Source organism: Halichoerus grypus, chromosome 3 (genome assembly GCF_964656455.1).
Source record: "Halichoerus grypus chromosome 3, mHalGry1.hap1.1, whole genome shotgun sequence".
Taxonomy (NCBI): domain Eukaryota; kingdom Metazoa; phylum Chordata; class Mammalia; order Carnivora; family Phocidae; genus Halichoerus; species Halichoerus grypus.
The window spans coordinates 57,837,369-57,854,262 of NC_135714.1; the positions used below are offsets into that span (position 1 = coordinate 57,837,369).

The following is a 16,894-nucleotide window of genomic DNA, read 5'->3' on the forward strand; positions in this document are numbered from 1 at the left end:
ATGTGTATGTATACAAGTGTGTGTGTGTGTGTGTGTGTGTGTGTGTGTATAACCAAATGGGATCCCTAACTCATATAGTGGGATGAGTTTAATCAGTATTATTACCTTATCAGTGATGGTTGCTATGTATCTCATACATTCAGAATCTGATGGAAACTGATTGACTTCTTTGACTAAGTAGCGCACCACCTTCACATGACCCTAAAAAATAGATACCAATGTCAGATTGAAAACAGATTCTAACAGGATTCAGTATATCTATAGTCTGTCTTATCTAAGATTACTTTGACATCAGTGCCACAAAATAAAGTCTTAATTAGATATTATTTGCACTGTAAATGAAAAAGAGACAGACTTTGGTTCTGATAAGTTAAATCTACACTGTTCATTTTCATCCCATCCTCCAAGTAGTACAGAATAACCTGACCTAAAATTCTAAACAACAATTAATAAAAAAACAATAAACCAAAAATCAGTATGAAGAAATGGGGGTATGTCTGAAAGAAAAAAAAAACAAAAACAAAACCTCATTTGTTTCTAGCTAACTCATAAGTGAGCATCCTAATTCTAAGCATTAAAATAGTAGAAATAACAATTTTGTTCTTTATTTCAGATAAAAATGGAATGTACAGCACTGTACTAGAAGCATAAGAGGAATAAAATACACTTTCCTAAAACATGAGCTATGATTATATTATTCACAGTTCACTAAGCTCAAAATCCTTAGACCAGCGCTCAAGAGACTCTAACTTTCTCCAATCTACGCTATTACTCTCTGAACACAACGCCTACAAATTAGCCAGTCTGGTTAAACAGACTGTGTCTAGTATATTTCTCTATCTCTTCCTTTCCACCACCTACATCTTTTTAAATTATTCCTATCTTTTAATGAATAGTTCAATGCCATTTGCATCATTCCTTGCTATCTCGCCAACACTTCTACAGTATTTAAACTATATGGGACACCTCACACAGTTACCTGACTTTGTGTGTGGATCTTACCTCCCCAATTAAATTCTACATTTCTTAAAAAGTGCAACTGCTGCACTCTGTACAATGTAATATCCCAACCACTACAGTTGCACATGGCATAAGGTACTAAAAAAATAATGGAATGAATACAAAAGAATATAAAAGATGAACATTGTTCTTAAGGAACTAAGTCTATTTGGAAAGATAAGATATATGCATGTTAGAGTAATAACAAGACAATTTTAGTCAAAATGAATGACAGAAATAACATTGCAGAACTTCTACAACTTTTAGGTGATTAAGTATCTTACTGTGAGCTCAAATAGAATTGGAAGAGTTTCTGCAGAAGGGGAGATTTAAACTATACCCAAAGAATGAATAACTCTGGAAATGAGGAAGGACATGAGTATTTCTGAGATGAGAACAAAGGTGATGTGAGAGACAGCAACAATGAAAAGACCAAGCAAGGAGAAGACTCTCCACATCAAGGACTCATAATGGGAGATGAGCTTGAAGAGCACTAGCTTTATGGTGGCTGTGAATAACAAACTAAGATTGGATTTCAAAGGATGACAAAAAAGGAAAAGGTTCTAGAAGAGGATACTAACATAGTGGAGAGGTTAGGAAGATTAACTTGATAACGATATATTAGCTTGCTTGGAGAAGAGGTAGATAGTCAATGATAAAGCATAAGTTTGACTGGTGGGGAAAAAAACATACAGAGAGTCAGTGTCTAGGTAGTCTAGAAAACCTAGGGAAGAGGTGGTATAAAGCACAGGAGCCAGAGAGAATTATAAGAGAAAAAGGAGAAAGATGATTTTTTGCAATTATATATTAAAAACTTTCAATACAACAAATAATTTGTAATCTACCAAGGGATTTTACCTACCTGCCTCAAAATGACAAAGCTCAAAATTATAAACCCTAAAATAGTAACCCAGTTTTCCCAGTAACAAATTAAAACTGCATTTAAGAGACCAACCAAATCATTAAATGAAATTACTTATACACAGCTCTGTGCTATGCATTATAGGAAGAAAAACAAAGTTTCTCTTTCACAAAATTTATTTCTACTTCTGACTGTAGTTTGTTCGATTTTCAGTCATTTCAAAATACTGGTAGCTGGGTTTTCATTATTTAATTCTCTTATTCCTAGTAATTAAAGCAAATGATTATAAATAAAATCAATTTAAGTTAATTTTTTCCCTGCTGTGCTAATACAAGAAAACATTCATCCGTAAGTAATAAGTTACTCTTAATTGGATTTACATTTTGTGAAAGATTAAGTTTGCAACTAGATTTTGAAAATACTTAGAACAACTTTTTACAAGTTTACTTAGCTTTATTTATCAGTATCAACATTAATGGTTTTTCTGGGATACCTGTATCTACCTTTCAAGTGTTGCCATCAACACTGAAACACATCAGTGTTTATTTGCATATTATTTTACCACTTTCATAGTAATCACTAAACTATACACCTTCTAGCCTAAGTGAAAAACATTCAAGTGAATGAGGATGAAAGACTTCTACCTTCCTAAATGCTGCCATAAGAGGAGTTATCTTGCGGTTGTCTGCTGCATCCACATCTGCACCTGCTTGCACCAGTAACTGAACCACATCAAGATGTCCACCATTTGCTGCTAGCCACAATGGAGTGTTCCCCTTCTTGTTACGTACATCAATGTGAGCTCCCCTAAATGAATGACACAGATGTCATTGTTTAAAATGAAATGGAGTGACAGAAATTAACAATAAAAATCAACTATAAAATTATGAAAAATATTCTATGAAAATTAAAAATTATTTATAATATTGAGGGACTAAAATACATTCTTCTCTCAAAATTACAAAGAATTTCTAATCATCAAATTTAAAAGTCATCAAACTAAAAAATAATCATATGCTAGTAATTGCTTTTCTTATTTTAAAAATAATGACTGCATAATTCTGAGTTTCAATCCTGAGAAAATGTGAATTTTATTTAGTAAAAAATAAAAAAGTACATCCTGTTAATAGCATAATCGATACATTAAATAAACAGTATGAAAGAGACATAAACAGTATCCTATGAGGCACTTGTATCTATCTCATATTACTTGTATGCATGTATTTGTATTATGTGGCTTCCAAAAAGAATGAATCTAAAAATAACATGCAGGGGCGCCTGGGTGGCTCAGTTGGTTAAGTGACTGCCTTCGGCTCAGGTCCTGATCCTGGAGTCTCGGGATCGAGTCCCGCATCGGGCTCCCTGCTCAGCGGGGAGTCTGCTTCTCCCTCTGACCCTCCCCCCTCTCATGCTCTCTCTATCTCATTCTCTCTCTCAAATAAATAAATAAAAATCTTTAAAAAAAATAAATAAATAAAAATAAAAATAAAAATAAAAATAACATGCAGGTTTAGCACACAGTGGGCATCATGGTAAGTAAGACTCAAGGTGAATAACAGGTGATAGGAGCCACTACTAAACACTACTGCTTAGGACACCATGCAAATGTCTTCAAGACTGTTAAAGCAGGAAATCCAAGTACGCAGACAAGCATCTCTGGAAGACTGGCAGGCAACTTCTAAGTGACTGAAAGCGGGAATTCTCCTGGATTCTTTCTGATACCTTGAACAGTTCCAAAACTGTCACTTAAAAGCCCTGTTATTTAACCAAACAAAAAACAAGAAAATCAACAATAAACCTTAGACTGCTGCTAGGCTTTTAAGATTTCAAGTGATACTCTTTTTCGAAAACTCAAACTGTGTGGGAGATGTGAATATGGAGGACAACAGCTGGATGTTCAAATAGCTTATTATAGTGCTTTAAAAGTATATACACACCCAAGAAAGGAAGAAAAGTATTTTTAGGTTGCACTGAAATAAATCAGACAATGTAGCATAGCTCTGGATAGGTGGGAAATAACAGAAGTAGGTCTAAAAAATAAAACAAAACATGCACTTGTAGTTTATAGAGGAAGTAATCACATTTGATTTTTTAATAGTACAATATGACCAGAGAGAATAGAAATCACTAGTAACACCACAGTCATGTATGAAGAGTATGGTAATATCATACCTGCCAATGAGAAGCTCACAGAATTTATAATGCCCTTTATCTGCTGCTATGGTTAAAGCTGTATCTCTCGAAGAGGGCACTGGAGGGGCATTAACATCAGCACCTTTATCCAAAAGAACTCGGCCCACCTCTGCATATCCACCAGAGGCAGCTTCCATTAGTGGTGTGAGGCCAGTCTAGGTTTAGTGAAAACAACAACAACAACTACACATAAGAGACTGAAAAGAGCTAAAATGTTTAAAGAACAATCTGGGGAGCAACATGATACAGTTGTTGCAAAGATTGACAACTAAATTTCAGCACTGACACCACCAGCCTGAGTTACAGTGTGATCTACTGAACGATATTCTATGCAATGCCAATTTATTGTGAAAAAAAAAATTGTGTAAGATGAAAGCACTTGGCATATAACTGGCGTTAATAAATGTTTCCTCTCTTCTTTCCTAATAGTACATATTTTCTAGCTGATAACCCTAATGTCATTATTACCTATAAAAATTTATTGTTGAGGTATTTTCAAGAGTGCTTGAATACACAGAATGATTTCTGATTAAATACATGTAAGATAAATATGTTACTAGAAAATAATATAATTAGCATAATGCTACTGTACACCTTAAATATTAAAGCAATAAATCCATGTATAAATCTCAGACTTTTTCTTACCTTAGCTCTGTGTTCCACATTTGCTTTTCTATCAAGCAGAAGACTAACCACTTCAGTTCTTCCTTGGAAGCAGGCTAAGGTAAGGGCAGTGTTCCGATTGGTTTCTATTTGGGCATTTATGTCAGAGCCCATGTCTAACAGGAGCTTAACAGCAGCTGTGTGCCCATTCATAGCTGCTAACATCAGAGGAGAAATGCCCAATTTGCTACCAGTTCTGGGGGTGGAGGTATGGGGAGAACAAAGGGAAAGAATAAAAATTGTAAATGTCCCAGAAAAATTGGATGAACTCTAGAGAATTCTATTCCAGGATTTATTTAAGATTCTTTGTTTTACAGGATTATTTAAAATAATAATTTTTCTCAGCCCTAGTAAGTCTGTGAGATACTACCAAGACTCCACTAGAAATCGTTTACCACCTTAGAACTCGAATACTTTCTGTATCTCATTCAACATAATGACTTGGGCCGAAAAGTGATTATTAAATTATTAAGTTATTATTAAGATGAATTTTCCATCCTAAAGCATATACTTGCTTAATAAAAACTCCTAAGAAAACTGTGTTTACTCTTAGCACCATTAGAAATAGAGTAAGTGATGTTTTTTCAAGTTTATATCAATAGTTTTAAATACTTAAATAAAATTAATCTTAAAATAATCTCCAACAATTTGGATTCTAAATTTGTAATGAAGGCATTTCCTAAATATGGCATTAAAAATATAAGTGTTCTACAAATAGCTTTATCGTAACACTCTTAAGGGGCTTATAGAGAGAGAATAAAACTTGCCTAGAATTAATCTCAGCTCCTGCATTTAGTAATATTTTGATAATGTTCACATAGCCACCAGAAGCAGCCAGGCTTAGAGGTGTATAATCAGAAACATTCCTGTGCTCTTTGTTTGCCCCTCGAGCTAACAATAGCTCCACCACCTGAAAAGAAAAGAGGAAAAGTTGTGTTTTCTTATGGTGAAACAATTTGCAAGGTGTGCATTTCTGATTTATTTTTCTGATATATCGTAGAAGAAAAAAAAGAGGAAAGTCCTTTTTTGATCCTTTGCACAAAATCAGCCTCAAATGATAGCAATAGGTCTTAGAAGCAACAGAAACCTAGCTTCTCAATTAATATCCATTTTGGAATTTGCTAAAATGACACAGTGTGTTCATGCAAGGTCTGGATCTCAGATCTGCTGGATCTCAGTGTGCTGTTGTGCAATGCTATTTTAAAAATTACTATTTATGTTATTATATCACATAGTGGTAAAATAAAATAAGAGTTTTTCATTTATATATGTAAATGTCTTTAGGATTTTTTTTTTAAGATTTTTTTTTTTAAGATTTTGTAAGCTTGAAATTACAACCCTGAGATCAAGAGTCTCATGCTCTAGCGACTGAGCCAGCCAGGTGCCCCTCTTTAAAATATTTTTTTAAATTTATAATCAATAGCTAAATGTTTAAAAACTTGGAATAAAGCTAACGCTTATTTTTTCCCCAACATTTTATTACAAAAATTTCTAAACATACAGAGAAGTTTAAGAAATTTACATATACTCACTACCTAGATTCTACCATTAATATTCTACTACACTTACTTTATCATTATCTATTTGTCCATTTTTTTGATACATTTCATTTCAAAGTAAATTGTAGACGGCTGCAATTTTCCTTAAAATACATCAGCATATGTATCGTTATCTAGAATATTACTTGTTTTCAAATTTTGGGGGTAAAATTTGTAACTTACAGCAAACGCTCAAAACTTAAGTGTACATTTACTGAGTACTGAACAAATGCATAAAGCTAATGTAACCTAAATCCCTGTTATTTACTCATGCCCCTTTCCCAGTTAATCCCACCTATAGATTAGTTTTATCTATCTTAGATCTTCATATAGATGAAATCAGTGTTTGAGAGTCATTTCTGTGTATTGTGTAGCATTCCATTATATGAATATACAACAATTTATCTATTCTCCTACTGATGAACACCTTTGAAGTCCCTAGTTTTTGGCAATTTTGAATAAAGTTGCTGTTCTTTCAGAAATACATTTTCACTGCTCATGGGTTCTACCTAGTAGAATTTCTGGATGTATGTTTAGTTTTATAAGAAATTGCCAGACCTTTTCCAAAAGCGTTGTACCATTTACACTCCCACAAATAATAAGTAAGTCCTGGTTGCTCCACATCCTTGGCAAGATTGCTATTGCCAGTCTTTATCATTTTAGCCATTGTAGTTGGGTGTGTGGTGGTAACCCACTGGGGTCTTAATTTGCATTCCCTGATAGCTAAAAAATATTTACCATTTATTGAAGTACTTACTGGCATCTTTTTCCATTATGCCATTTAATGCACAAAACAACTCTTTGACACAAGTACTAGTATTTTCACCTTCATTTTACAAATGAGGCAAAGAAAAGTTAAAGATTATCCAAGATCGCAGCTCTTACCTTTCTCTTAGTACTAGTAAAATATCCTAAAATACTAACTGGGAAATAACAAATAAATGTTAATGAACAGTGCTTTGTCTTAACATATAAGCTGAAACTTTACTCATTTGAATAAAGCTATGACCAATTTTAGATTATGACTTCTGTCCATCACTTTTTTGCTCTTAGAGCCAATAACACTAGGTGGCTTATGCTACAAGGTTATAAAAACAAGACCAAAAAATGGCATTATGCTGTTTTATTTTACAGAGTCCCTTAAGCAAGAAAGTAAAAAACCGTAATCAAATTTCTAAAGCTATTAATTCCATTATGCAAAGATAACTGACCTTAGTTATCTCTCAAAGGGAATGGTCTATTCCGAGAAAGTAATAAACACTCAATATAAATTAGTTTGTGACTTTATAGTAAAATCAGTTTCCACTGTTTAATTACTTCAAAATACTTAACTGTTCCAATGACACCAAATCAAAGCAACGGAGTGTTATAGGCAAAATTATTACCCTATAAGACTTCTATATCTGTTACAACCTCATTTGTTACATTTTAATAAGAATATATAAAGATTATAGTATGCTATAGGTTTTAATATTGCTTTGAGAGGAAGGAAATCAAATGATTTCTTTTTAATTCAACATTGAAAAATTTCTTATGTAAAGCAAGAATTATTTCAAGCTATGTAATGATTGAAAATTTCAGTTAAATCAAAATTTTACTTTCATTATATTCTAAAACCGAAGCATTTACATTTCCAACTAAGTTTTTCAATTTAATGTTATTATTAATTGTAAAAAGTTCTGCCATAACATTTCAATTTGAGATTAATGGGGATCTCTACATTGTCTGATGTGGCAGAGATTATTTATCAATTCAAGTAGCTTATTTTTTTACTATTTTAATTCCTATCATTTGGGTTAAAATTCTTTTAATATACCAATCACCTCTACTGTGAAATACAGGGGGAAAAAATGATACAAATGTATTCACATTATCAACCAGAAGGAACAGCATAGTAGAGACAGAGATGTCTCCTATGCAGAACATCTGTAGAAACAAGTACATCTAATTGTCCACACATATAATTATCTATTCCAAATATAAAGGAGCAAAAATCATACATTTAAAAATTATAAATCGGCCAAAGCAAAAATTTTATGAAAAAAACAAACAAAAAACTGTATTATCACTAGGCTCCAATTCTTTTTAATCCACAAGATAAAGGATCACTTTCTATCCATGTACCATTTTATTAGATTTTCCATTCTTTCTGTGCAAGAATTATTCTATCTCTTAAAGAACTTTTATCTTCTAGTTTACTAAAAAACTCTAGTGGGTTTAGCTGATTCGAGTTCAATATAACCTGATGTGATATGATAGGCAAAGGACGGGGGCGGGGGGGGCAGTTTAAGATGCACAAACAGGGAGGTAATAATCTACCACTTCACTGGACAGAATAATTTAGACACAATATTTCAGGAGGGATACAGACATAACGGGTAAAACAGCCAGGTGAGGGATTTGGAAAAGATATCTTCAAGCTAACAATCAAAAGACAGGACACACTTCAAATAGAGAATAGGTAAGTGGCAGATACAGACTCAAATATCTGTAGATACAAGAGGGTATAAACCTCTTTCCATTAATTCAAAGAATAGAATTAAGAATAGTGGGGAAACTTAGGGAAGGCATAACTCAGGCTTGATAAACAGGAAACCTTTGTAACAGGATGGTGAAAAAAAAGCAAGACATTTTTAAGCTGAGTAAGAAACTGACCTGCATGATCTAGGGTACTTCTTAAGTCTAAGATTCAACAACTCCCTAACTGAGAAGTTGTCAGTCCATAGAGACAGCACAACCAGCTAATCAAAATCCTTAAAACTGGATTTAAAAAACGGATTTAAAAAATTAGGTTGTCCAGCTGATCATTAAATTCCAGAAGAAGACACACATGGGTATAAAGCTATAACTTCTTGGGCCTATACCTGATTGCACCGGCCGTTCTACCCTACTTAAAAAATGAAAAGGTCGTATAATCTTATCTGAGAATCTTTCTTCCAGAGTTGAGAAGGAGTGGGGGAAAAATGAAAAGAACAACTAAAAATTGAATTCTCTTAATTCCCTACTAATCTTATAGATAGAGAGCAACAGAAGCTGAGCTTAAGTACCTTTCATGCCAGGTACTCTGGGATAGGAAAAGATGAGTGACTATAGGCCCTGCTTATCAGGAGTTTACAGATTTGATTTGGAATGGCTTAATCACTCCCTTAGCCTGAATGTAACACACAGGGATTCCTATGGCAGGTACTACTTTTAGATGAACATAATAATGTTTAAACATGACTTTGCAGACATGATGGCTTATGCTAACAAAATACTTGAAATTATTACCTATTAGCAAAAAAAACAGTTACTGTGATAAATGAATCCAGATGTCAATCCATTATTCCCATCAAATCATGTAAGTTAAAATATATATTTGCTAAACAGATGGACAAATATTTCACTGGGGAAAATGTTACCTCCTGTCTTCCCCCAGAACAAGCCAAAGATAGCGGTGTGTCCTTGGTTCTTTCTGACTGGGCTTCAATGTCTGCACCATTGTCCAGCAATATTTCCACAACACCAACATGACCAGCTGTGGCAGCCAAGATAAGTGGAGTAAAACCTGGAAAAAAAATAATGATCTTCTTACTACATGCTAAGCAAAAAACCCCCACTGTTTTTCATTATATCTAACTATCACAATAGGGCTGGAAGTAGTATTTCTTCACAGAACACAAATATTCCAGAAAAAAAATGAACAAACCTAAGCCCTACCTTTCTTGTCTCGGTGCTCAATACTAGCTCCTCTCTCTAGCAGTGTTTGTACCAGTTCCTCATGACCACCAGCACAGGCCAGTGTTAGCGCCGTATCATGATTACTTTCAGTCTATAAAAAATTAATTTTTTGATTAGCTTATTAATTTTAAAATAACAGATTATATAATATATACTTATACCAAATACAGACACAGATGTACCATTCTACTGTATCAAACATTTGGATATTAAGTTGTTTTTTTCCATCAGTGGCTAACTTGTGATTTTGTAAAGGCTATAAAATAACATTTGAACTTTATGGGCAATTCTTAAGCATGAAGGAAAAAAAGTATGATTTTCAACCATATGCTATTTACAACTACATGATTAAAAGAAATAGCGTTGGACTCACTTTTGCTTCTAGCCATTAATGGAGTAGCATAGAAAAGATCTGTCTTCCTATCTCAAACAACCAAAAAGAAAAGGACAAACTATTTGAAATGATGGTGTTTAGATAAGCAGTGCATGGCAGTGATCTCCAAGGGTAGAAAGGATTAAACTCAACTTATTGCCTGGAGAGTTTCAAGGCTGCTGTGTGCAGAGAGGGTACCCAAATACAGCCTGGCAATCTCCCTGAGTTGAGAAAACAGAGTTTGGAGCGGTCAGGATGGCTAGAATTCATGGGGCGGACTACTGGAGAGGAAAGCACGAAAAATTTTTACTCTAGGTATCTGCAGAGGGTCTTCGGCTGAGGCTTTCAGCTGAGTTCTGATCAGCACATGTGCATGAGGAAAATTATGAGAGGCCAAGGAGAGACCACCAGAAGGCATAACAACACTCAGAGCTTACACAGGGCCGGCAATAGTTTGGTTCCCACCAGCCAGAGTCAGAGATACATCAAAACACACAGAACATCAAGTAAAATCCTCAGCAGTGGGGCCAAATTAGCTGTTCTAGGCCCACCTAACAAAGCTGAAAAGCAAGCCTTGATATGAAAAAAGGGCTTCCAAGTAACTTAACTGCAGTTAAGAACAAAGCCCCAAAATACTTAAAGGAAGAACAACAAAGAAAAATACGTAATATACAGAATATTTTGAAAGACAAAGACAATCATAACTGACACACGATGCTTTATATAAGATTTACCTCTGACTTCTGCTAATGATAGTGACCAGTACTGGATTTACTGGCCATACTCCGTTATAGTTTAAAATGCTTATTTCATGAACAAAGTCTTCATACTTAGTACTCTAAACTTGTGCTACTGAAGAAAGGTAACCACTAGCAATATGTGGCTATTGTACTAGAAATATAGCTATATATGTGACCACTCTAAGCTGTACGTAGAACAGATAGACTGAATTTTGAAGACCTTTAGGATGAAATAAAAATGTAAAATATCTCAGTTTTTTGGTTTTATGGATTACATGTTTAAACAATAATATTATGGATATATGAAGCTAAATAAAATATATTCTTATAACGTATTTCACCTATTTTGTTTTGCTTTTTTTAATGTGATTACTAGAAAATTTTAAATTTCATGTGTCTTGCATTATTTTTCTACTACACAGCACTGTTCTAAGCTACTTTCCCTCATTTTTACATATACATCTTTATTACAATACTTATCACCAATTTCCTTATGCTAACATTAGTATGTGCCTATCACTCTCAGAGAACTATAAATTCCTGGGAGGTAATGAACATGTCTTATTCATGTTTGCATTCTCCACCTGTAAGTGATGCTTTGTCTAGGAAACAATAAATGATAGTTAAGTTCAACGAATGACAACGGCTATGCAGGGTCACAGATTCAAAGGCTATTACTAATAAAACAAAAGGCTACATATATGAAATATATTTATTGTGTTTATGTATTTATGTAATATTTATTATATTTATGTAATAAATACAAAAAGGAAAGGCATTTTCTCCCAGAAGGTCAATAACTCTAAAAACCAAACTCTATTATAAAAAATGAGTAACAAGAGACAAAAGGCAAAATCGATAGAGTCGAGAAATAAGAAAAAGCCTACTAGCCAGTGATGAAGAGGGAGACCGCAAAAGCTGCTCTGCAGAAGAGGCTGGCAGAGAGCAGAGCTACTGACTGCAGAGATCAGGGATGGCCACAAGGGAGAGATGCACCAACTACAACAATGAAGAAGGACATGAATACTTAAATGAGTGACAGCTCTGACTGTCTAACAGTATTTGATCTTCATTTCAGGTTTATTAGGAAGGAATTATTATGCTTGATTTCAGAAAAAAAGAGACAAAGCCTTAGAGAAATAATCCTCCAGTGGTCATACAAGCTAATAACTGATAAAGATTGGCTTAAAAAAACCAAGGAGATCTTGGATAACAAAATCCTGCTTTCCCCATTACATCATAAAGCAGTCCTAAGGCACAGCCAACTGAAGTCAATATAATGTTAAATCTATCTACCTTATATGCTTTCTATATTAGTGACAATTAGAAAGTCAACTTTATGATGAAGAATCTGCTTTATGATGAAGTTTATTAGGTTTCTCGAAGTCTTCTGGGGGTTAAAGAGTAATTTAGGAAAGCAGTGCCCATCTTAAATAGAGAATGAAGAGACAAACAAAATTTGAAAAAGATAAGCATGGAAGATTTTAGTGGATTAGTAAAATATTGGGTTTTTTCCCCCACATTATAAAACATCAGTTCAACTGATATTTATTAAGCACCTTTTATGTTCAAAGTACTCTGCGAGGTACTCCAGGGTTGACAAATATAAGTAAATACAGTTCCTGTTCACTAGGAGCTTAGTGATTACAGCACAGGGCAAATTTAGGTTCAAACTATGAAAGACATATAAACAAGGAATTATGAGAGTTGAATGAAAAAATATTTAAAACTAAGTAAAGAGGGCTTGTCAAATTCCTTGGGGAACTTAAGAGTGGGTAACTTCATTAACTAATACCTTATGATAATCTTCTAAGGACAATAATGAAAAAATTTAAACATTCTGAAGTAAGGTTTCCACCTTCCTAATAAACACCTACATAATCCCCAAATGGTGAGAAACACTAACCTGATTTGCAATATGTCAAGAAACAAATTAACTGAAGCAGAAGTCTGGGTTAAAGTAACAATGGCTAACATGATATAGAATTAAAAAAAATGTGTTTTGAATATTACTAATCAAGGAAGTAATGATAACAATATAGGTGATGGCTTTCTGAAAGGTAATGTATCACTAAAGTCATGTTATGTTATACTGGTTAACAAGCCACATACATTGTCATATACCTATAACTAAAAGAAACCTGAAAGGGAGACCGGTGCCCAGAGGTTTCTTAAGAGCTCATTCAGGTTTACATTCTAAAGAAAATTTCCATTTAGCCCATGACGCCATAAAATATACCATTTTTTACATGACAGATGTTGTTATGATGATTCTGGCTTATAAAAAATGCTAAAATTATATTCAATGTGAAAGTATTCTGTAAATTGACATGGCTATTCAATTTTGTAAGACTGAAAAATAAGAAGGAATCATAAGACAGATGCAATATTACTGGAAAAAGCAACTTTGATTGAGTTGGAATGCAGGCGAAAAAACACACCTGAACTGTCTGTAAAAAACAATTACATCTAAGTAATTAATTTACTTCAAAAATCATTAGGACTTCAAGAGCTAACCTTTTTTTTAGACCTCCATAACCTTCATAATTCTAGACATCTCATTCTCTAAACATGTCAGAGGTCACATGTAAGATTCAAAAAAGATAAAAAAATAAAAAGGATAGCATTTAGGGAGAATGAGAATAATGAGAATATTCAGTAAAATAGCAAATAACCTACTTAAAACCTCACATAAACAATCAGAATGCATGCATTTTAAGTAGAATGCTTTAATGGCAGCATATTACATATCACCATTAACTCATTTTTCCTGGTCTCTTCAATTTTTCTCATTAAAATATTGTGATTAAACTGTTCTCTGTATTGCAAAACAAGAGAAAAATGTCCAAATGATATTTATACCATTAAAGGCAAAACATAATTTTATATAGTTTCTAATTTCAGTCTTGGCATCTAAGTCAAATTTAATGCCTACCCTCTTTAAAAAATAATCATGGATATATGTTATTTATTAAAAACTGGAAAAAAGGCAAAATTGCATAAGGCAGTATTTATTTTTCTCTTTTTTGAAATGTACCAGAACCTTTTATTCCATGTTCAAGGAAAGCCTTTAGAAGTTTGTGAATAAAAAAGACAAGCAGTTCAGAAATACATGAAAAACATGTGATAAGAAAAAGGGAAGGAGGGGATGGGAACACAAGTTTTATACCCATGAACAGAACAACTGGTACTTTCTCACTTTTAGTGGCTGTTAGAGTCAATCAAAATCTCACACAAAATACAGAAAATACTTAACTCACCAGTATTCAACTCTAACCTTGAACCAGATTTACTGTTTCATACAAAACCAACAGTTCTTAAAAATTTGTAAATGATTACTAATTTCTATATGCAGAATACCCAGATATAAATTTCTTATACCATTCTAGCAAAATAAAAATTGGAGCTATGCTATTAAAAGATAGTAAAACAGTCTCAAATAATTCCTTCAAATTATCATTTATTGATGTTTCCTACAATAAATTTTGATAATGGTACAGTATATGGTATTAGAATATATTATAATATATATAATAATATAAATATGTTAAAAATATCTAGACAAGGGGCGCCTGGCTAGCTCAGTCAGTAGAACATGCAACTCCTGATCTCAGGGTCAGGAGTTCAAGCCCCACATTGGGTACAGAACTTACTTAAAAAAAAAAAAAAAAAGGATTAAAAAAAATACATCTAGACAAACTTGATTCAATAAAACCATTACATGAAAGGTAGAGAGCCTGTGGCACATATGTGCACACTGAAGGTAACTACTAGTTATATTACATAAAATTTGAAGGACCTTATAAAGAATACAAACTCTCATCTTCAGCATTCTTCAAGTTCCAGAAATTAAACATGACTTCTGCTAATCCTTGTTAAAAATATTAGTTTCTGCATATAATGATCAATTAAAGAAGTTTAAAGTATGACCATTTTAAGAATCATTAGCATTTTTAAAAAGAGACACACTGAGGGTTTAAAAAAATTAACATTTCTTTTGTCCTTCTTTAAATTAAGATTTGATATAAATATGTGGTATGGCCAAGGAAACATGCTGAAAAGCTGCAAAGATGAAAGACACGCGATCCTTTGCCATCTAGGTGGTAGACCTATTTTCTATAATCTAATTTACCAGGATTTAATATAATTAAAATCAATGTTCACACCTAAGATAAAAATTGAAAAACAGGTAGCATAGTGCAGTGGTTAAGAGCAGAGATTCTAGAGCCAGAATGCTAGGGTGGTTTGAAAGCTGGCTCCACCATAAATTACCTATTGGGCAAATAGTTAATATCTACAAGTCTCACCTTCCTCACCTGTAAAATGGGAATAATAACAGTATCTACACTTCATGAGGTTGTAATAAAGTTAAAGAAATTAGTATCTACAAAAGTGTTAAGAATGTACATGTTAAGGTTTGTTAAATAAACAAAAAAAAAGATCCAAATATTAGAAAAAGTTTAATCTTTCTAAACAGAGGAAGAGTCTTGGTATGAATTTATCATATCACTTGTCTGTTACGGCACAGTACTATCACACATAAATCAAAATACCTATTATGTAAAATCTCATGGAATTTTTATTTTAGAATCTAGAAAAAACTTCAGATGAACTGAGAACAAAAGGATCTTTATTTTTACTGCTTAACATGCCTGCTTGGTATCATAAAAACTAGTAAAATTTAAAAACATCAAAAACTGAAGAAAAATAGTGAACTATTACTTCTGAATATTTACTTGGTATTACGTTTTCCAAAGCAGGAACTTTCTAAACTCCACGACAAGTAGTATAACTCATGATAGGCTAACTGAATTCAAAAATCTTGATATAGAGACCAGATAAGAAGGAACAGATATTTAAGGAGAATACAGTCAAATCTTTTTACATAAGCATGTCAACTACAATTAAAATGTAAGGTTTTTTGGTTTTTGTTTTGTTTTTAGATTTTATTTATTCATCTGAGACAGACAGAGACAGCACAAACAGGAGGAGAAGCAGTGGGAGAGGAGGAAGCATACTCCCCGCTGAGTCGGGAGCCTGACGGGAGCCTGACAGAAGGCTAGATCCCAGGACCTAGAAATCATGACCTGAGCCAAAGGCAGATGCTTAACCATCTGAGCCACCCAGGTGCCCCAAATGTAAGTTTTTTTGAAATAAAAAAAAATTTAAAAATATTTCTATGTTTCTTAAAAATTAGTTTATAATAGAGCAATGGCTGGTTGAGTACTATAGTCCAGTAAAATTTCACCATCACTATAAGAATTTCAAATTTAATAAAATCATGATCATAGTTGGAAGAACTTTTTCTGTGGCTATTTTATTCAAACGCATTTTTTAAAAATCCTTTTATATTTTGGTGAAGTTTTTAGTTTTGCTTATGGTTCAATTCTTGATTCCATAAAAACTAAAACATGTATCTCTCCTTAAAACATAATAGCCGCAGGTTACAACCTAACAGCCTCAGAGCACAAAAGACTGGAGGAAAATAATACAGATTCAATCCAAGTTCAACCCAGTTGAAGATAATGCTGTATCTTGATTGATTGACTGATTGATTGATTGAGGGGGGAGGGAGAAAGTATGAGCAGGGGGAGGTGCAGAGGGAGAGGAAAAGAGAGAACCCTAAGCAGGCTCCGCACCCAGCACAGAGCTCCACGTAGGACTCTATCCCACAACCCTGAGATCAAGAGTCGAATGCTCAACGAACTGAGCCACCCAGGCACCCCTATAATGCTATGTCATTATTAAATATAAATCACTGTGGTTCATCAAATGAATACTTCATAATTTTTTAAAAGGCTATAGA

General features: G+C 33.4%; 1 protein-coding gene across 5 annotated transcripts in view; it reads right to left on the reverse strand.

Moving 5' to 3' along the window:
• The window catches only part of ANKRD17 (ankyrin repeat domain 17), a 159,568-nt gene that overhangs the window by 33,550 nt on the left and 109,124 nt on the right, over positions 1–16,894 (reverse strand). For 4 of the 5 annotated variants that reach the window (XM_036078045.2, XM_036078043.2, XM_036078040.2 and 1 more), the window contains 7 exons: positions 9,955–10,066; positions 9,657–9,802; positions 5,485–5,627; positions 4,700–4,913; positions 4,034–4,209; positions 2,506–2,668; positions 106–201 (listed from right to left, as the gene is read on the reverse strand). In XM_036078045.2, the coding sequence (XP_035933938.1) occupies positions 106–201; positions 2,506–2,668; positions 4,034–4,209; positions 4,700–4,913; positions 5,485–5,627; positions 9,657–9,802; positions 9,955–10,066 (1,050 nt within the window). The remainder of the gene's footprint in view (positions 1–105; positions 202–2,505; positions 2,669–4,033; positions 4,210–4,699; positions 4,914–5,484; positions 5,628–9,656; positions 9,803–9,954; positions 10,067–16,894) is intronic. The other variant, XM_036078041.2, reaches the window with a different exon arrangement.